The following is a 20,459-nucleotide window of genomic DNA, read 5'->3' as shown; positions in this document are numbered from 1 at the left end:
ACGTGACGAGGTCATAGTGAGAATGTGTTGTCATATCATACTGTTTTTTCTTGTAATTTTATGATTGTTATTTTTGTTTACACTCTACACCTTACATCTATCGCATGTCGGACCATAAAAGAGATACTTCCTCTGTCTTTTTGACGTCTCTGACTGTTTGACGGTATAATAAGCCTACACAGAACAATGTAAGCTAACAACTTACCTAATTAATGACTAACCTGTGACTTTCCACAAAAACAGCGCATGTCCAAGGATATATGTCATTTTCTCTTTCTTTATTATTATATACACATATTTACATTTTATAAATGACACAAATCACCACAATAGTTTGGTTTAAAGTGATAAAATCTAAAGCATCTAAGACACTGGTCAGTGGGCACTGCAGTCCAAGTGCAGCGTGCAAAAGGCTTATTAAATGTAAAGCTGTACTTAGTAGTAAAATAAGAAAACATAAAAGTAAAAATAAAATATCTATAAAAAGACCTCCACTTGTATTTACTCACACAATCTGTTGTCTAAAATCATACTGCATATTACATTCAGAGCCATCTATCTATTTATACAGTATATCTCTGAACAATTTAATAAGTAAAAAAATCAAAATAAAACATAATAATAGGCAAATACATTTCTTCAACTGTGTGAATTGTAAAATTGAAGAACGTAAGAAAAGCAACAAAACACAAAAAATGTTTGATTATTCAGACTGTGAATGGTGATTTCAAATTAACTGTAAATGTGCCTTTACATTTTTGTTTAATCAAATTTCCATTACATTGTATCACAGACTGATGCTGTAAATCAAAACCAAATATAAAACCCACTCTCATTAAACCTTTTACATTTGCTGCTCTTTCCACAGAAACAATCCTGCGGAAAACAGGATGTGATGCATTTCCATTTCCAAAAATAATTGAATACACTAATCAACCAAAAGAGTGCTACCAACAGACACTCAAACTAAAAAAAAAAATACATTATTACAGCACTGTTCATACTGTCTGACTGCTAACTGATCTTAGTCAAGTAGAGGGCAACACTGTCAGGCGTAAATAAGGATAAATAAACTACAATATAGCCTCTACGAGTTTCAAACATAGTTTAAATTCATGTCTACAAAAACATGGATGCTATACAGCTTCAAGGTTAGTGACATGTATTGTGAGGTCACAGTGACCTCGACCTTTGACCTTCAACCACCAAAATCTAATCAGTTCATTGTTGACTCCGAGTGGACGTTTGTGGCGTTCTTGAGATATTGTGTTCACTAGAATGGTACGGACAGACAGCCCGAAACAATACGCCACAGCTATTTCCAGCCGGGGCAGGAAACCTAAAAATACAATGTCTTAATCTGACTTTGAAGTCTGATCTGCATTTTTTCGTCTTCTCTGAAAAAAAGCCAAACAGCCAACAGTTTTGCGTTTCTTTTTTGCCTTTCTGTTTTGCTTCAGAGGGGAAGAGCTACGCCAAAATCGAGTTTTCTTCTTACCTGTTTTTTGCAGTGCATATTGTATTCCAGCTTGTGCTTGCGCGTCAGACATTTGTTTGGTACTATGTCTCTCTGGCTTTGGCAAAGGTGAGTCATTCAGATTTAAACTGCAAACACCCTCTGACAAATGGGCCTTTGCATCTGTTTTTGGATCAGATTTTCTTTTGACATTTCCTTCATCATATTTTACCACACTCTTACTGCAGTCTTGTGAGGCTACTTCTACAGTTGCTATGTTCATTGTCTCTCTGTGACTTTGAACACCACAATTGGTTTCCTTGAATTCTTCCTCAATTCTCTTCACATAATATATTTTATGTTTCTGCTCTGAACCACGCCCTTCCTTCATTGTGTATTCATTAGATCCAGTTCTTGCTTGTGGATGAGACTTCTCAACACTGCCAACTCCCTCTGTCAACCTACTGCTACCTGCCGATCGCTCTCGTCTACGAGAAGAGTCCGCTCTTGTTTGATTATGTTCCTTATCTCCTTTCTTTTCCTGCTCCTTGGCTTGTTTTGCTGCAACAACATCTTTAGGTGTTGTATGTGTAACATGCTCCGATCTGTTCTGTCTGACAGACTCTGATCCTCTCTCTATATCTTCACAGGGTTGAGGTTTTCTCATGGATGTTTCTCTCATTTGTGCGTATTTATCATCTCCTCTGCTTCGTTCCTCTCCCCTAACATCCCTTTTATGCTCTCTCTGTTGCTCAGGACTTTGATAAAACCTGCTACTAATTCTTCGTCTACACCCCTGATCCTGTTTTGGCATGTTCTGTTGACTATCACCAACTCTTGTATTGTTTAGATCGCAGAGGTCATATATCGTCAAAAGTTTTTCTTCCCCTGATTTTCTTTTCTTGTCGACGTCATAATCTATTTCCATCCTGTCCCTATCGCCCTGTCTGTCTGCACTAACACGTTTCAGGTAATCTTGTTCAACATCCTGTGTACCCTCCAGATCTCCATGCGTGTCCTTTCTAACATCAAATTCCTTGTCCTCATGATGCTCTGCATCCCTGTTGAGGTGTTTTGCTGAGGCTTTCTCTCTCCATTCTGACTGTTCATTACCTTCCATCTCTCTATCCTTGTCTCTGTTTACATCCACCACCATCCTGTCTTCATCTCTCTGCATGTCTACACAAACTTGTTGAGGATCATCACATCTCACATGCCTGTTGCTGGATTCCTGTTTATACCTCTCATATGACGGGTCATGTATGTCAGCAACCTCCAGACTCTCCTGGTGTCTAACACCATCTACTCCTATAGTGTTACTGTCCCAGTCGTCAACACTCTCTTCAAGTTGAGTTTCTCTTAATGAGGTTCCTCTCTTTTCTGCCTGGTCATCAGACTCTGCATTTCCTCTTATGTCCTCCTCATCATCTGTCACAACTTTCCTGTCATATTTCTGTTTTTCGGCATGAGCGTCTTGAGGATGATACCTCAGGTCTTTCCTTTCCTCATCACACTCCTGTTGACTGTATGATAAGCTCTGCCTCACATTAACTCCCTGACCCTCTACACTGATGCTGTAAGGTACTCCTGATGGCTTTGCTCCTCTAACCCCAGGAGTGATATCTTTAATTCCTGCTTCTTCATTTGTGTTGATGGAAAGAGTCACTGCAGGTTCATTACTCACGCCCTCTACCACCTCAACATTCTCTATCCTTCTCATCTCAATAACATCTTGACACGGGTAATAGATTTCAGTGTCAGCTGGTGGGAAGCCTCCAGGAGTGGACACCTCTGTGATGTCTTGAGGGCAAGTATCAGCAGCATGCACTGGGAGGTAGGTATAAAATAAAGTCAGAGAAAGTACCAAACAATTTAAAGAAGTCATCAGTAAAAATAATGAACTTGTTTGTCATCTTACCTTTCTTCTTCCTGTAAAAAAGAAGATAAGCGCTGCTGGATCTAGTGAGAGAAATGTGCGAAAGAGAATATGGTCATTTTCAGATACAGCAAAATGCTTTTTTTAATAGAGGGGCTTTCTGTTGTGCATCCTCACATGCACACACATGAACAAAGGTAACTCATAGGTGTTATTGTGCAGACACTTGTGTTCTGGTGCATGCATAAGCCTGTTTGACTACATCCACAGATACTGGGAAATACATGTATATATATATCATATTTATGTCTATTGTTCTCTCTTCTCAAACTCAATCAAGAAAAAATCACTACAGTAAGGACTACAACTTACTTTTCAAAGTTATCCACCTGGAATGGCTGGTAATCACGCTGTTGATGAAACAAAAAACCAAACATAAAATGATGAATCAAGTTTTGCACTGTATATACTGTCATCGACACTGGGGTTTAAGTAATCAGTCTTACCAATGTGACCCTTGAATCATTGAAGTTATACCATTTATCATCATCTTGAGATTTGATCGTTGCTGTGTAATGCCCACTTCTAAGATCTCCAGAATGGTCCACAACCGCATACAGTTCATACGTCTGATTCTGATCACCAGTGGAAAACATTAAAAACATTATTATCAGGAATGAAAAAAGAAACATGTCGTGATAGCAGAATATACTGTATTCATACCCCAGGTATCTGTAGTGTGTAGGGCACAGCCACAGTGCAGTTGATTTTTACATATGCCATGTATTGGTAGTCAAACTCAAACCTCTTCAGCAGCAGCATCAAAACCTCTGGATGATCCTTTATTGCACATTTCTAAAAGAAAGTTCCATCTTGTTAAAATGCACACAGTGAACTCTTATGGACACTCTTAATGTGAGTTAATGTGCACAAATCAGAGACACGTTTTCTCATTACTCACAATCTTAGCATCAGATTTGTCATCACACCCGTCACAGTACATCTGGTTTTCTCCGCTGAGATCTGAATCTCGGAAAAACTCCTCAATACCATTCACCTGATGAAATGCAGTTGTGTCATTTGTGACTGAAATGGACTCTGTGACAGATGTCTTGCAACCCAATCGCTGGAATAAATGTTGGTATTGTACATACTATCTGCAAACCACGAATATGTTACATTTGTGCATTTCATATGTGTCAAAAATGTACATTTCAATTTTCAATTTCACATTGTGGCAATACTATGACTGACATGTGTTTAGGTTACAGCACACAAACCACTTGGGGTTACAAAAACATAATGTTTTAGCTCAATATATCTGGTTTGCATTTATATGCTACGAACACAGCTGGACATGTTCCAAACTCTTATCTCAAAAGACACCATTTGGCTTCCAAAAAATGTGGCTCAACATGTCCTGAACTCTCGTTAACAAACACCCACTTTTGTGTCTACAAACACGGCTGGAAATGTATAGAACTCCTGTTAAAAATACCCGCTATGTTGCTAAAATGTACTGAACTCTCATTAAAAAATACCCACTTTTGTCGCTACAAACAGGGCTGGAAATATCCCAAACTTTATGTAAAAAATATCCACTTTTTGTTGCTACAAACACAGCTGGAAATGTCCTGAACTTCTGTTATGAAACACATGCTTTTTGTTGCTACAAACATGGCTGAAAATGTCCTGAACTGTCGTAAATACCCACTTTTGTTGCTACAAATAGGCCTGGAAATATCTCGACCTCTCATTAAAAGATACCTGCTTTTGTCGCTACAAACACGGTGGAAAATGTCCTGAACTCTCAATAAAAATACCTGTTTTTCATCGCTACAAACACGGCTTGAAATGTCCTTAACTTTCGTTAAAAAATATGCACATCTGTTGCTACAAACATGGTTGGACATGTCTCAAACTCTCATTAAAAATAACCCGCTTTTGTTGCTACAAACTCAGCTGGAAATGTCCCGATCTCTCATTAAAAAATACCCACTTTTGTCACTACAAACATGGATGAACATGTTCTAGTTCTTGTTAAAATTGCCCCTTTTTGTGTCTACAAACACAGTTGGACATGTCCCGAACTCACCTGGGTTTCAACATCTGCCATCCCCTCCTCCCGCTGATGAGAAACTCAGCTCATACAGATGCAATCTGAACTAAGTCATAACAATGGAACCCACAAATATAACATATTAATCATGGTTTGCAGAACTGTACAATGCCTAATGAGAGTAAAGCATTCATTAATGTCTTCTCAATGAGTTTCTGATATACCACAAATTCATGTTAATGGTGTTTCACTAGATATCTCCTGGCAACAAAAATGTGTCACAGTTTGCAGGGCCTGAGATTCTTACCACGCTGTAGTCGTCACTGTAGGACTCCACCAATTCAAGAGGAAGATGCCAAAACGCTCCATCAGATTCCGTCCCATTATGACATGTAGAACATTCAGTCATGCGCGTCAACTGTCCACGAAAGATCTGAAAGCACACAAGAACACAGACTGGTCAACATGTATTTTTCATTTAATGCACAGAATCTCTTTGATGATGTCTTCTTTACCTTTGATGCCTCAGGACTGGTCAGACCTAAAATCTTCTCAAAGCACTCGGCAGCATCTTGCTGTTCATACACTGAAGGGGGGAGAGCAGAAATCAATGTGCATGTCTCGTGCACACACAGCCTTTCAAATGCTTTGTTGTTCTTTGTGTCAACACATACTGTACCTCTCTTGATGCCCAGCGTGTTCGTGATTTTAAAGGTGTAGGCTTCATGTTGTTCCAAGTCATCAAACAAGGGTGTAAGATGACAATCAATACACTCGGTGTCAGGATTTTCCTGCTTGTGCCTACAGAGTTAAGACACAGTGGTCATGAAAGGTACAAAGGTGCACTGCAGCCTAAATGAATTTAAATGCATTATGAAGTTGGACTTTGAAACTAACTGTTTTACAGCTTCTCTGAAGTCGTCAGTCATGAACAGCACCTGCAGCACACTGTTCAGGTAACATGTTGCTCCCTGGTTTAACAGGCCATGGTACTTAATGGCTGCTGGGAGGAGAACATCAGTAATAATGCATGTACATGTCACAGCAGTACTGTGGATGATAAACACAGCATGTATCTTACCTGGAGAGGAGGACGTTTGGTAGAAATACTGACCAACATTTCCCCAGTTATTATACATGTTGATTCCTGTCTCACTGTTGTATCAGTCCACTTCTGCACCACTGGCTGCAATGACAATGTTGACAATGAATCAATCGCACCTGTTTAGGAACACAAATGCAGAAAAATATACGCCATACCTTCAGATGAACGAGTCATGGGGACTGTCGGACAACAAGTCCTTCTCTCTGTAACGAGCTGCACCCTATTCCTGTAAATCACCCACATCCCTCGGCATACTTTCTCTTTCACTTATCACAACATACGAACCTGCAGGAATGCTGCATTCAGGGTGTGTCGGAAATCTTGCCATTTATTAACAGACTGCTCACATGACTAACAAGGACATTTAATTTTACTATGCAAGTAGCTCTTTACTGATCTAGTTATAAAATAAATCATAAGCCATCAGCTGTCTTCTCTTAATGCTTCACAGGAGGACGTGAACGCAACTTAAGGATGTTTTGCATATTACAAAATCCCTATGAGCACACCACATGAAGTGAATTTTGATTTATGTGACCATGTATTTAGACAGACCCATGGCGGATGTGGTGCTGAACAGGGGCGTCTCTAGGATTTGAGGACACTGGGGGCCTCGCCTGGATCTCTGTACGGGGGACGGGGGAATTTATTTTATGAACAAGCTGTATTTGCTTTTTTAAAAATGCACTCTGGCAACTTTGTTTAATTTTATTGTCCAGATTAATCAGTCCCTCCATTGCGATCGCAATAATTAACACAAATTCAGGGCGTGGGTAGCGTAGTGGATAGTGCCGGCACCCCATGTATAGAGGTGATGCCTCGCTGCAGCGGTCGCAGGTTTGACTCCAGCTTGCGACCCTTTGCTGCATGTCAACCCCCACTCTCTATCTCTCGCCCCATTTCACTCTGTCCTGTTCATTAAAAGGCAAAAAGCCCAAAACATAATCTTTTAAAAAAAAATAATAATAATAATTATTAACGCAAATTCAACAGAAGTCCGCAATATTTGCGGGGGTTTGCAATTTTTCAGAAGTCCTGCGATTTTTCTGTGATTTTTCTGCGTTGACCGAAAGTCGACACGCACGCGACGTCATTTCAAACGTCATCAGGCGTGTCATCAAATGTGCTAATGGCATTGCAGTATGGAGAAATGCTCTGTATTGACATAAGAATTTGCACTGTTTAAATGCAGACAATATGTGCTGAATGTATTAAAATGTTATGTTTACAGAAGATGTAGCTTACATGTTGTTTTACAGTCACATTGTCTGGTTTGAGAGCTACAATATTCACTCAGGATTGTTTGCAACATTATTGGAGTCCATGTTTTGAAACTAATTAAATAAAACTAAAGAAGAGAACTATAAAAAACATTTGCAGCTATTTTTGTAATATTAAGTATGATTATCATAGCAAGTGATTACATGACTTATTTTTTTGGAGGTAGTAATTTAAAAAAAAATATTTTTTTTTCTCCTTTTGTCATTTGCCGCAATTTCCCACAAAAAATCACATAAAAATGCCGCATTTTTTGACAAAATTGGCGGCAAATTCAAGGTTGTTTTTTTTTGTCGGACTGATTATTTATAAATTGTAAAGTAAGAAATATAAGCAGCTGTTAGTAATTAGTACTGAGAAGAAACAGATTTTTTTTTTATTGACGACAGTTGGAAAAATAGTTAAATGTATTTATGTTAACAAGTCTGAGGTACTTTTACTTCAGTGCTTCCATTTTATGATACTTTACCCTTACTCTCAGACTAATAACACACAATACAGCCTAATCAACGACTGAAATCATGACGTTTTATCATACATTCAAATATCCAGCAGTATATGTATGTACCTCTACCAGCTGCAACATTAAAGTGCATCACTCATTATAATCCAGTATGAATCTGAAATGGGCCCTTTTATGATTACTTTTACTTTTGGCAGTTGAAATATTTTGATGCTAATGCTCTATTGATTAAATTAATTCATTAATGAATGCTCTATTTTTTATCACAAGGCCTATTTTTTTTTTATTTGCAATATAGCCTATATATAGCCTGTACAGATCTGGGGCTATTGATAAATCATTCAGGGCTAAAGCCTTGGACGACGAGGCCTAACGACGCCACTGGTGAAAGAATTAATTTTACAGATGGGATCACTTCTGTTTATTGCATTGTTGTTGACTCTAAGTGGCCCCGCAGGGACCCATGGTTGACTTTGTTCATCAGTCAGGGACCCTGATGGTCAGGGATTAAAGCTATTTGTCAGACACATCAGTGAGGCCTATTTACATAATACTTTAACCCCACTGCATTTCAAAGGCAAATATCGTACTTCTTAGTCCACTACATTTATCTGACACTTTTTCCATAGCCTAAAAAGCACATGCTGTGCCTTAATGATAAGATACAGTACTATAATAGGCTACTAATCTACTTAGTAGTATTAGAAGTATCCACAACTGGCTCCACATTGATGAATTACAACATTAAAATGTTCTTATATTATCATTGGTGATTAAAACGGAACAAAATTATGAAAGCATAACGTGTACTTTTGAAACACTAATGTACTTTTACCTTGGTGACATTGTGAACGCAGGACACTCACTTGTAACCATTGTATCTGTACCAAAGTAAAGGATCCGAGTACTTCTGTACGCTTGCCCTCTAAAATAGTGGTGCACACTTGAGAGTTGAGACATTACAAATACTTGATTTTATTTCGTACAAATGATCATCGCAATAAAACAGGCAACACAGTAATGATTTAAAACTTGTAAACAAAGTTGTCAAGAGTAAATATATATGAAGCAGCAGTGGCAGTGGAAGCAGCAGAAGGAGATGGTCTCTGTCAAACTGTCAGTCCTCCAGGAACCTTCAACACCATTAAGATGGTAGACATGTGCTGGACTCCATATTCAGACAGCTTCTCGTTGTCGTCATCCAGGCCCTTGTTGGTGAAGATCAGCCGAATGGCCTCCACCCCTACACACACACACACACACACACACAGAAAGACACAAATTAACACAAGTATAGTCATTCAAACCAAAAGACATACAGCCTGTCACTTTAAAGGTAAATTTACTTGTGAGGTAAGGGAAATGGTGGAGTGACAGGTAGGTCATTGGAATAAGAGCAAATGAAAAGGCAAAAGCTGTACGGTATTGTCATTTGTTATTATTGTCTGTTAGCTAAGTTGTTCATCCAACCCATTCTCATCCCAACTCGCTCATCGCCGCTTGGTCAGTGCAGTGCATGTCCACATACTGAGCTAGCAGGGCCGTGCACAGACATTCTGTGGGGCAGGTGCTCAAATGTTTTCCTTCCATATGTTTTTTTGCCTGCAGAATGCAGAAATGTATCTTGTTTGCTTGCAAAGTGCATCCTTACAGGAGACTTCTATGCGTCTGCCGCCATCAGAGGAAGTCTTGAGGCTGAAGTACATTTGTGCACAGGGATGAGCAGGGGAATGTCTGTCTGACATGTGTCATACTTCATGTTCAATCACAACAACCAGGCTTCAAGTGCGTGCTGCCCTCCTCTCCTCACTTCATTCCCGACTCTTTCATTTACTTCTCCTCCTCTTTCCTTTCCACATAGTCACATGATGCTAACTCTTCTAATCCTGTGCGCTCTTTGCGCACGGCATGTTCACGCAGCACCAAAGCTCATGTCAGATTTGCTTAAATACATTTTCAAAGCCGCGGTATGGGAGATGCAAACAATATTTCCAAATGAGCATTGGTTTATGGAGACACGTGGAAGTGGGAAAGCAGTCCGGCGTGTGTCTCTGCTCGCCACGGGCAGCTGCTGACCCGCAATCAGCCACAGAGGTGGAGGGAGACGGTGTGGTTTTACGCCAGGTGAGCTTTGCTGTTTGATGTGCAAGACAACCGCGTGGTTATGTTTAGGGGAACAAACATTACGGGTTGGCTTTACATTCATATAAGCGAACAACGGCCTCAGGTGAGTGAAGGTCAGGGGGAAGCTTGCCTAGGGCGCTTAATATTCTGGTCTGGCACTGACTGCTGGCTTACATGTGGACATGAAACAGTAATGGATATAGGTTGAAGTTTTAAATCGTTTAAGTGAAAACAAAAACAAGCTCCATCATCGGCTGCACAGCATTTAATGTATAATTATGGCTTACCTTTGTTCGCGGGAATCTTCTCTGCTATCTTGTCTTTAAGCTGCAGCACCGTGATGCTCTTCATCTGCTCCTCCGTGTTGCACAGGTCAATGGTCACCTTCTCCCCTCTGAATCCATGCACCACGACCTGGTAGATTTTTCCCATCTCTGCGCTGTTTTGGTGTTCAGAAGTTGCTGAGCAGCTGTCGGCTCTGCCGCTGAGAAGTGTAATGAGGCTTTAGGGTGTTGTTCAACTGATCAACACACTCTGGCGTAGGTGGGGGGGTTGAAACTACTTTCACTTTCGTCCTAAAGTTGATATCACCATTATCATTATTATTCACAGTATTTATTCTATGTCACTGCTTTAAGTGTTGCTGTGCAGGTGCGCAAGTGTCGTGCACATGATTTCTGAGCCTATCATTTCCTTTACAGCTTTACTGACTGCACTCAAACAGTTCACAACAACAGTCAGTCCTTCCATGAACTCAAAAAGCCTCGCAATTCCACATTTTGGTCACTGTGGAGTTTGTCCACTATAGTCTGCATCATGATGTCCGAGCAGCATTTCCACACAGAACCATAAAACTGCAAGCGGTGCTGAGATGATTACTGGAAATCACCTGACATTCCAGCAGTGTTTGTCATCAGACCAAAGAATCTTGTGAAACAGGTGGTTGGCATATAAGAAACTGCCGTGAAACAGTGTATTAATCTTATTCAAACTAATACGGAACACTTGATTTTTGATTTTTTGGGAGTTTATGTTCAAATTCAAAACAATGCAGTAACAAAAACAATTTCTACAAATAGAGACATGAATCAAAGCTGCCCTTGAGTATGCTGGAATTAAATAAATCCTAAATAAATTCTATTCTTTGTCAATAAAACTGAATGTGAATTCAAATAAACACAAGAAATGTGTGCTCTAATTTTCTTGTCACTGCATGCACGTGACTTCTTGTAAAAGCCAGAGAGGAGGAAAAGTGAAAGTAATAAAACAAAAACAACAAAACTTGGTGGAGTCAAAGAAGTTGACGCAACAGCCAGCCTCTGAGTTTCTCATTTCCAGAGTGCAGAGAGGAGGAGAAGTTAGTCGACGGAGGACAGAGGAGCTGATCTGAAGCACGATGAGTACACAGGGTCAAGAGGAGAAAAGATACGACCCCAAAGACACAACTCTGAAGTTTGTCAACAGACCGGATGATCTGGATCCACTGCGTAAGCAAACACAATGGTTTAATTCATTCATATTGTTACACTGTGCAGTATCCTCATGTGTCTGTGTTGTCCAGCCAATTAAAGGAGCTGCATGCATTATGTTTGGCTTTGTTGATATGTAACAAGAAAGTAATATGTGAGACTTCTGTGATGGTGAGTTCAATGTCTGCTCTACTTGTTGCATCTCAGCTCCAGAGGAGGGAGACAAATGTCTCCGAGCAGAGATGTCCTGTGGTCACGCTGTCACTCCAGAGTCTCTCACTGGGTGGTGTCGCAGCCTGCTGGATCAGGTACTTTCCACCATGTTTACTGACAGCGTCTATGCCTCCATGTTAGATAAGTTAATTTCCAACCTGTATCCCAAGAATTACTTTCCAGCTGTTTCCGACACTGCATTTAACCACCAGTAAGCACTGAGCCCTTCTTTTTATTGTCTTATTAATGTTTTATTTTGTCACATATTTCCTTCAGATTAGTACTTTTCCTTAAAGTTTATTTAGGTTGTTTCATTTTTGCCAATTAAGAGGTGGAAATGGGATCCAAACCTAAATTTGTTACTTATTGTTAACATAAATCAATGTATTATTATGAATAACACCTTTCTTAGGTTAACACAATCCAATCACCAGATTAAATGTTGGCATTGTATGTTTCTGCAAACCCCCAGTGGATGGACATATCCCAAGCTCTCATTAAAAAACACACATTTTTGTCACTACAAACATGGCTGGAAATGTCCGGACATCTCGTTAAAATAACCTGCTTTTGTCGGTACAAAAAGGGTTGAAAATGTCCCGATCTCTCATGAAAAACACCTGCTTTTGTCACTAAAAACGTAGCTGAACACGTCCCGAACTCTTGTTAAAAAACACCCGATTTTAACACGTCCCGAACTCTTGTTAAAAAACACCCGATTTTGTTGCTAGAAACAAAGCTGAACACGTCCTGAACTCATGTTAAAAAACACCTGCTTTTGTCACTAAAAACCTAGCTGAACACGTCCCGAACTCTTGTTAAAAAACACCCGATTTTGTTGCTAGAAACAAAGCTGAACACGTCCCGAACTCTTGTTAAAAAACACCCGATTTTGTTGCTATAAACCTAGCTGAACACGTCCCGAACTCTTGTTAAAAAACACCCGATTTTGTTGCTAGAAACAAAGCTGAACACGTCCCAAACTCATGTTAAAAAACACCTGCTTTTGTCACTACAAAAACTCACTTAGATACACCAGCTTTTATTGGTCTCAGACAGTGGTCAGCTACTGTTTGGTGCTTGGCAGGCATCTCGTCATGGCGTCATACCATTCACCATCCCCTCACTTTCCTGTTGCTAAAAACCTAGCTGGACACGTCCCGAACTCTTGTTAAAAAAACACCCAATTTTGTTGCTAGAAACACAGCTGGATACACCCTGATCTCTCATTAAAAACACTCGCTTTTGTCACTACACACACAGTTGGACATGTCCTAAACTGTCTTTAAATACACCTACTTTAACTGATCTCAAACACTGGTCAGCTTTGGTGCTTGGCAGTAATCTTGTCATGACGTCATGCCATCCACCATCCCCTCATCCACCTGATGAGACACTCAGTTCATACATGTAATCTGAACTACGTCATATGTAGGAAACGTACAGATGTCACATGTCCCTGGTCTGCAGAAACATACAATGCCAACATTTTATTCTGGCGACTGGCCAGAGTTTTCATACAAATGATGCTCAGCTCCCCAGATAGTTTTCACCACATATTGAACTGGCAATATAACACAACCTCTCCTTTTAATTTCAGGGCCAGTACAAATTTAAGTGCCCTGCTTTAAAGGACGGCACCCTGCAGAAGTGTGATAAAGAGTGGTCTTATCAAGAGGTGCGCAGGCTGGCAGTGCTGACAGCTGAAGAGATGCAGTACTTTGAAGAGAAAATGGCGCTTCTGGCTGCCACAGAATACTGTGATTTTAAAGAAGTGAGTGCCCTGGTGTTCAAAAAATGTTCAGCAGAGATAGTTTCTCTTTGCAACATCCAGCAATAAGCAGATAACAGAAATAACTTACAGGAGTTGAAGGAAGAATTTAGGGGAAATGCTTATTTGCTGTCTTGCACACTTAGACGAGGAGATTGTAACAAACTCAACAAGAATGCCAATAAGCGTACATTCTTAAATGCCAAACCTTTCCCTAAAAGTTTCTCGCTCCCTTTCCAACAGTGTCCTGGGTGCAAAACCTACGTGGAGAGAAAAAACCCGAGTAACCTCAGCGTGCGTTGCACAGTCTGCACAGAAGACAACAAGACAGCTTACGAGTTCTGCTGGCAGTGTCTGAAGCTGTGGAAAGGTGCGGCTCCACGCTCTGACCGCTGCGACAACGACGGCTGCATCAACCTCGACCTCGAGGCCCTCAAGAACTGTGGCACCACCAACCTCAGTCAGGTGCAAGGGGTCGACGCCTGTCCCTCACTCCGGGCCTGTCCCACCTGTGGCTTGAAGGTGGCGCATGACACAACGGGCTGTAAGAACATCATCTGTCCTCGCTGTCAGATTGAGTTCTGCTTTGTGTGCCTGAAGCTCACTCCTGAGTGCCTGAAGACGAGCTCTTACTTCATCCCCTGCAGTGGTGGTGTGGCTCCCATACAAACCTCCATACCTGTGTGGCACAGAAACTAAGAGAGAATTTGCACACATTAAGTTCTTGTGATGTAGCTTGCTGCCTTCCTCTGTCACGCTATGCTGTACGTTTCCTGTTGGATTTCATCGTTTGATTACAATATTCTCTTTGCAACTGAAGCCGAAAGTGTAGCCATATAGACGTATAGACGTAGTAAAAATATGTGCTGCATTTTCTCGTATACTGCACTGTTTCTGATGTTGCCTCTGAAGGTTGCTGTCTTAGAATATTGATCTCTGCTCAATAACAGTTCATCATTGTCAACTGCATCACGTAATAAAGTTTACCTTTACACGAACGCAGAATGGTTTGATGTCTAACATGCATGTGAATACAACTTTTGCCCATGTAGGCATGAAAGTGTAATACCTGTATTGATCTAAAGACGGGCTTAGGCGCCATCTAGAGGTCAATCTCAAATATAACACTGAACAATGATGCTGATGACAAGTTGTACCTCTGGAGAAGTGCAGATCAATTTCCTTTGTCTTGTGCTGCGTTCAGATGCCTTTCACAAGTCATTACAAGGCTGCTCTTAAGACAGCCACCTTGTCCCTGTCATTCAGAAACTTCATTATCATTGTTCGCGCGGGAGCGCCAGGCTCTCATCGCTGGCCAACACGGTGAGATCTCTCCAGTGAAAACCCACCAGGCGCTCTGAGCCGCAGTGCCTTCAGTATCCACTTTTCGAGAAATGAGCAGGCGTAGTCCCCCTCCGCCTTCTCTGGTAGATAAACCAGCCTCAGGTTTGAGCGTCTGGACCGTGCTTCAAGGTCTATAATTTGTCTTGGAGCTCCTTTTTCTTATCCTCCAGTGACCGAACTTTAGCATGGAGGCTAACAACATCATATTCAGTGTTGGAAATAAAGACGTCCGTGTTTGCATTGGCTCTGTACACTCTCTCAAATCTGTTTGAGAAATCTGTTTTTAAGTCTTTGATAGCACTGAGAATCAAACAGATCTCCGCTGCTTGAAGCAGCCTCCTCTGGCATGTCATTAGCTTTAGTGCTAGCTTTGCAGCTAATCTCAGCTGAGCTGTAGTCTGATATCCTTGTTCGCGGACTTTTTGCACGATGTCTGCTATTTTTTTCCGGTGCAGACGAAATCGGAGTGTTGTAGAGATGATGTAGCAGCTTTACAGCCGCAACAAATAAGGACTATAACAGGATTTACTTAAGTGTAGCGGAGAGGAGAGAAATACGTCCGTCTAGTGCGCTGCCTTTACAGTATTTAGAAAATTATTTAAAATAAGCCAGGGAGAAATGTCCAAAAAATGTCACAACATCAACGAACACCAGTGACCACTCGGTGAGTTTCATGGCTTTGAAAACGAACGTTTAGGGTGGTTTTAGGACAGGTTCACACATGGCCATAGACAGCAGTGTTAAGCCAGGTAGCAGAAAGCCAAATTCTCAGAAAAGGAGCAATCGTCAAAATGTTGGTTTTTAACCACTCCATTTCATCATAAACAACCCAGAAATGGGGCTCAAAGTGCAAAATCCTGGACTTCTCTTTTAAACTAACCACTATGACACTTGTGCTGCTGAAAAAGCGCAGCTCTGGTTTGCTATTCAAATGGGTGTCAGAAGGAAATGGATATATCCAGAGTAGGTTTACATGAACGTGATGTTTTCCATACTTCGGTTTTTGCCCTCCTTGTCACCCTTTCCACCAACTTTGATTTTTAGACTCGGTTTCTAGAATTCCTGACGTGTTGGATTCCACAGTCTGACAGCAGAGCGTTTCCATCCAGGAATCTGCCGTTGAAGAAGAGAATAATGCAGGAGTGAGCTACACACACACACACACACACACACACATGCACACACACACGTAATGTAAACCAGGCACTGACAACATTTCTCCAAAATAAATCCCAAATATATCATTTACAATTCTTAAAAAGCGACATTAATTTGCTCTTCTTAGACCTGCAGCTGTAGCCAAGGCCTACTACATGTATTGGCAACCGTCTGAGGGAATGTTCTTTATCATTTAGCAGAGGTGTGACTTTAGGTTTTTTCCAACACTTAGGGCGGGCTCTTATAGTTAGGGCTGGCTCAGGCTTGCCTTGGACCAGCTCCTAGTTAGGCTGACATAAGCCTAGTCTGCTGGGGGACCTCCTTTAATACACCGAGCACCTTTTCTCCTAAGTTTGATTGAATGTGTTTGATAAAGCTCGTACTTAGGGCTGGCTCTTATAGTTAGGGCTGGCTCAGGCTTGCCTTGGACCAGCCCCTAGTTAGGCTTACATAGGTCTAGTCTGTCTCTCCTAAGTTTGCGAAAAGGTGGTTCTTCCTCATTTGATAAAATTCACGTCTTATTACTGCATCTCGCTAACTCGGCTTCTTCTCCGGAGCCTTTGTGCTCCACTGTCTTGCAGGTTAACTCATATCGCAGCGGTGCCTGGGTGGTGTGATATGTGTGGTTGTGCTGCTGCCGTGGTCCTGCCAGATGCCTCCTGCTGCCATCATTAGTCATACTTCTACTGTTATTATACACACATGATCATTATTGTCACATATACTATCAAATATTAACATATACTTACAACATATTGCACCACAATAACCGTAATTATTATTATAATATTATTACTTTCATTAATGTTGTTGTAAGCTACTGTCATTACCGTCTGTCCTGCATCCCTCTCTGTCTCTCTGTCTCTCTTCATGTATCATTTTGTATACGGATTACTGTTTATGTATTATGTTGATCTGTTCTGTACGTCATCTATTGCACGTCTGTCCGTCGAAGAGGGATCCCTCCTCAATTGCTCATCCTGAGGTTTCTACGTATGCTGTAAAGCCCTGTGAGGCAAATTGTGATTTGTGATATTGGGCTTTATAAATACAACTGAATTGAAAATGTAATTGATGTGTGTCTGAATTTCATGAGAGCCTGGAGACAAGAGGTGCATATATGTGAACACATTTCCTGTATGTTGGACAGAATTAAATAACAGCTACATATTAACATTTATCCACATGCAGTATAAAATATTAAATACATAGTTTACATGTAGTAGCATAGTTGAATATTGGTCAATTTTGCCCCTTTAGGTATGTTAAGTGTAACACCTGCATGATGATACTTGTGTTGATGTATAATGGAGGTGTAGCACCATCTAGAGGTCAATCCAAAAATTACACTGAGCAAAGATGACTGACGGCAGGTCTTATTACTGGGCAAGAGCTTTAATATGCAACAGAGACAGAAAAAAATCAACAAAAATGAAACATTTGTCAACATTTCTTTACATTTTATGACTAAAACAACCTATACACACAATGACACATCACAAGCATCTTTAAAAACACTTTTAGAGTTAGGGGAAACATTTCAGAGTTTTTACCCAGCGTTGTCCAATGGCCGCAAAGTATTTATTAACAAACAATCTGTTTTTAAATGGGTCACTACATATGATTTGAGTGTGCTGATAAAAAGTTTTCTGCCACAACAACAGTTAAAGAGTAAAAGACAAACAAAAATAAGTCATAAAACATGGTTCAACTCAGATCATCCCCAAACAACTGTTTAAAAAATATTCTGATTCTCTAACATCCAAATACTGATAAGTTACTCAGGTCCGTACTTCTAGTTTGTCCGACTGGAATCCTGAGGAAACAACCTGGAGCTGGTTTGGGGCCCTCCTCATTGTAATGTGTTGCCATTCCACATAGCACTGAGCCAGTTTGTGTATTGTAAATATAAGTTTAAGCAAACATCTTGTACAAACCAGCATGTAAAGACTAAAGATCTATTAGCAGCAACATTCAGTCACATTTATTTCTCAGTAACTGAAACAGACTACTTTTATTTTGTATTTTAATTACATGTGACAAGTTAGGCTAGTTACTAGTTACTCCCGAACACTTATAACAATACTATTTAAATACAATTATTAATCCACAGTAACTGTGACAATAGTCTGAAAAATCTTCTATACTCAGGATCAGGTTTGTTTTTACACTGAAATCACAGCAGAGTGTCTTTGAGCTAACTGTTTGGGCACCTGTGCAGCTCTGGTGTGATGTTAAAATGTGTCCCAGTAGGGAACAGATATGCCCACAGGAGTATTAAAAAAACCTGACAGTTTCCATACTTCGGTTTTTTCCATCCTTGTCACCCATTCCTACTAAGCTTCTCCTTGGAGGCGGTCTTCCCCCTCCCCCACCCTGTAATATTTGAACCACACAAATGTCTGACATGTGACTGATTCCATACTCTGACAGCAGAGCGGGTTCTTGCACAGACCCGTCACAAGACATTAGCCTGAAATCTGGAAACACACAGGATACAGGAGCACATACAGAGTGTGAGAGAGAATCAACAGGCACTGACAACACTTTTCAAAAGAAATCAACAAAGGTCATTAAGAAATTTGATTTTTAATTTGCTCTTCTTGGACCTGCAGTCGTGGGTTACTACACCACCCCACGCAAAACCGACTTGCACAGAACTTTGGTTTAACAGACAACAACATCAATAATAATAATAATAATAATAATAATAATAATAATAATAAACAAAGTGGCTGTTTCAATCATAAACAAATGTAGGTCACGTATAACCCAAAGTGATGTTACCTGATGGGTGCCAGTGTAAACCAAATTCCTCTGCTATCTTCTCCTTCAGCTGCAGCACTGTGATGCTCCTAAGCTGCTCCTCTGTGTCACACAGGTTGATGATCTGCTTCTCTCCCGTTCCTAAACGCACCTTGAGCTGGATTCCCATGTCTGTGCTGTTGGTGTCGAGTTGCTGCGCTCCTCTCGTCTCTGCCTGCGTGTATAAAGGTGATAATGCACGTCATTAAATATCTATTATGACTTTATAGTTCATTAATATTCCTCCTCGGCATGTGTGTGGTGTTTTTGTGGCACTGTGTGTCACTGTTTGCTAACCGCCTGCCTGAACTAGATCCAAAGCTGGCTCAAGGGTTCAAGGCTATCGGATATTTTTTTTCACCAAGAGCTATTAATGTTCAGATGAGTACTGCAGCACTTTGTAATCTTACTCACTCACATCCATTCTTTCTATACAGCATAACAAGAATCATGAACAGGACTTTGCACTGCTGCAGTCTCATCTTCATCTCCACATTACTTACAGTCCCCCACTCAAACTCCTTTTTGCACTGTATTTTACTGCACTCAATGTTTTGGACTTATCTTGTACTGTATACGCTTTTGACATGATGGATTGACCTGGGCTCATGTGCAACAGGGTTTATGTGCAATATTACCATATATGCCTGGTCACTTCTGTGTGTTGTCATGAGCTTTTTTTAAAATGTTTATTGTGCACCTTTCGTGTCGTCGGTATTGTGTCTTCGTGGTTGCCATGAATTTTAACTCTGTCTTTTGTCGCTCCTTTTCACCACATTTTTACATCAACCTGCCTGTAGGGGTAACAGATGGAAATTATAGCTGCTGCGCAGCAATGGTCGGGCCCGGGCAATTTTAGGCAAAATTAGGCAATTCTGAGCAACACACACACTAAAACAAAGCATATCACAACATAGAAGTTACATCATATAATTATGGCATGCCCTTCAAATTGTGGATGAGTGGCTGAAGTGATCAGACTCATAATATACAAAGGAAAGAAAAAACTCAAGAACAAGAAAGTAAGAATAACATTAACTGCTAGAAATTATGAACAAACTGGTCTGATCTAGCTTAAAGCTAAACATTATCCATGGTGACAAAAATGAAAACATTTTTTTAAAATGTAAAAGTAGCTATTGGATAGACTCTGCATATTGACTGATAGCTTAGCCAAATAAACAGGGAAAAGAGACAAGGGATAACAGGGAAAAGTGTTGATAAAGAGTATTTGTCTTTCCGCGAAACTGCCTGGATCATAATTATTTTAACCTTAGTAGTCTCTAATCCACATAGCATGATGCCTGAATATAGGACTTTCACATTAGAATGTCCGTT

At 40.4% G+C, this 20,459-nt stretch overlaps 4 protein-coding genes across 10 annotated transcripts in view; 1 reads left to right on the top strand and 3 right to left on the bottom strand.

The window, feature by feature from the left end:
• Window positions 1-267: 267 nt before the first annotated feature.
• LOC126404121 (uncharacterized) lies at window positions 268-6,733 on the bottom strand. 3 transcript variants are annotated; one of them, XM_050067127.1, is made up of 12 exons: window positions 6,652-6,733; window positions 6,473-6,577; window positions 6,289-6,394; window positions 6,071-6,192; window positions 5,907-5,977; window positions 5,699-5,824; window positions 4,294-4,389; window positions 4,056-4,187; window positions 3,839-3,967; window positions 3,705-3,742; window positions 3,375-3,415; window positions 268-3,283 (listed from the first exon to the last, which is right to left on the bottom strand). In XM_050067127.1, exons 2-12 carry the CDS (start codon window positions 6,528-6,530, stop codon window positions 1,356-1,358), a joined length of 2,847 nt encoding a protein of 948 aa, XP_049923084.1. In that variant the 5' UTR covers window positions 6,531-6,577; window positions 6,652-6,733; the 3' UTR covers window positions 268-1,355. The 3 variants fall into 3 exon arrangements, with proteins under 3 accessions (XP_049923084.1, XP_049923086.1, XP_049923085.1); XM_050067129.1 differs by having other exon boundaries at window positions 268-3,247; XM_050067128.1 differs by having other exon boundaries at window positions 6,289-6,391.
• A 2,447-nt stretch (window positions 6,734-9,180) lies between these two features.
• Window positions 9,181-10,899, bottom strand: zgc:194655 (uncharacterized protein LOC794380 homolog). Its single transcript, XM_050067125.1, has 2 exons — window positions 10,649-10,899; window positions 9,181-9,480 (listed from the first exon to the last, which is right to left on the bottom strand). Exons 1-2 carry the CDS (start codon window positions 10,791-10,793, stop codon window positions 9,347-9,349), a joined length of 279 nt encoding a protein of 92 aa, XP_049923082.1. The 5' UTR covers window positions 10,794-10,899; the 3' UTR covers window positions 9,181-9,346.
• On the top strand, window positions 10,152-14,806 carry si:ch211-212k18.15 (E3 ubiquitin-protein ligase RNF19A). 2 transcript variants are annotated; one of them, XM_050067124.1, is made up of 5 exons: window positions 10,152-10,361; window positions 11,700-11,848; window positions 12,038-12,138; window positions 13,644-13,817; window positions 14,058-14,806. In XM_050067124.1, exons 2-5 carry the CDS (start codon window positions 11,758-11,760, stop codon window positions 14,511-14,513), a joined length of 822 nt encoding a protein of 273 aa, XP_049923081.1. In that variant the 5' UTR covers window positions 10,152-10,361; window positions 11,700-11,757; the 3' UTR covers window positions 14,514-14,806. The 2 variants fall into 2 exon arrangements, with proteins under 2 accessions (XP_049923081.1, XP_049923080.1); XM_050067123.1 differs by lacking the exon at window positions 10,152-10,361 and having other exon boundaries at window positions 11,559-11,848.
• A 2,886-nt stretch (window positions 14,807-17,692) lies between these two features.
• The window catches only part of LOC126404174 (uncharacterized), an 8,930-nt gene continuing 6,163 nt past the window's right edge, over window positions 17,693-20,459 (bottom strand). For 3 of the 4 annotated variants that reach the window (XM_050067208.1, XM_050067209.1, XM_050067210.1), the window contains 2 exons: window positions 19,104-19,296; window positions 17,693-18,796 (listed from right to left, as the gene is read on the bottom strand). In XM_050067208.1, the coding sequence (XP_049923165.1) occupies window positions 18,594-18,796; window positions 19,104-19,296 (396 nt within the window). In that variant the 3' untranslated portion in view covers window positions 17,693-18,593. The remainder of the gene's footprint in view (window positions 18,797-19,103; window positions 19,297-20,459) is intronic. The other variant, XM_050067211.1, reaches the window with a different exon arrangement.

The sequence above is a fragment of the Epinephelus moara genome, chromosome 17 (genome assembly GCF_006386435.1).
Source record: "Epinephelus moara isolate mb chromosome 17, YSFRI_EMoa_1.0, whole genome shotgun sequence".
In the NCBI taxonomy this organism is placed as follows: domain Eukaryota; kingdom Metazoa; phylum Chordata; class Actinopteri; order Perciformes; family Serranidae; genus Epinephelus; species Epinephelus moara.
Note: the sequence above shows the minus strand (reverse complement) of the source record. Positions and strands in the feature narration are given on the sequence as shown.

Excerpts from the sequence above, each read along its gene's own strand:
- LOC126404121 (XM_050067127.1), bottom strand. The coding sequence starts at position 6,530 with ATGTATAATAACTGGGGAAATGTTGGTCAGTATTTCTACCAAACGTCC. Across the intron at positions 6,395-6,472 it reads CCAAACGTCCTCCTCTCCAG|CAGCCATTAAGTACCATGGC; the intron begins GTAAGATACATG and ends TTCTCCTCCCAG. Across the intron at positions 4,390-5,698 it reads ACAGTGACGACTACAGCGTG|GTGAATGGTATTGAGGAGTT; the intron begins GTAAGAATCTCA and ends GCATTTCATCAG.
- zgc:194655 (XM_050067125.1), bottom strand. The coding sequence starts at position 10,793 with ATGGGAAAAATCTACCAGGTCGTGGTGCATGGATTCAGAGGGGAGAAG. Across the intron at positions 9,481-10,648 it reads GAAGATTCCCGCGAACAAAG|GGGTGGAGGCCATTCGGCTG; the intron begins GTAAGCCATAAT and ends GTGTGTGTGTAG.
- si:ch211-212k18.15 (XM_050067124.1), top strand. The coding sequence starts at position 11,758 with ATGAGTACACAGGGTCAAGAGGAGAAAAGATACGACCCCAAAGACACA. Across the intron at positions 11,849-12,037 it reads GGATGATCTGGATCCACTGC|CTCCAGAGGAGGGAGACAAA; the intron begins GTAAGCAAACAC and ends GTTGCATCTCAG. Across the intron at positions 13,818-14,057 it reads AATACTGTGATTTTAAAGAA|TGTCCTGGGTGCAAAACCTA; the intron begins GTGAGTGCCCTG and ends CCTTTCCAACAG.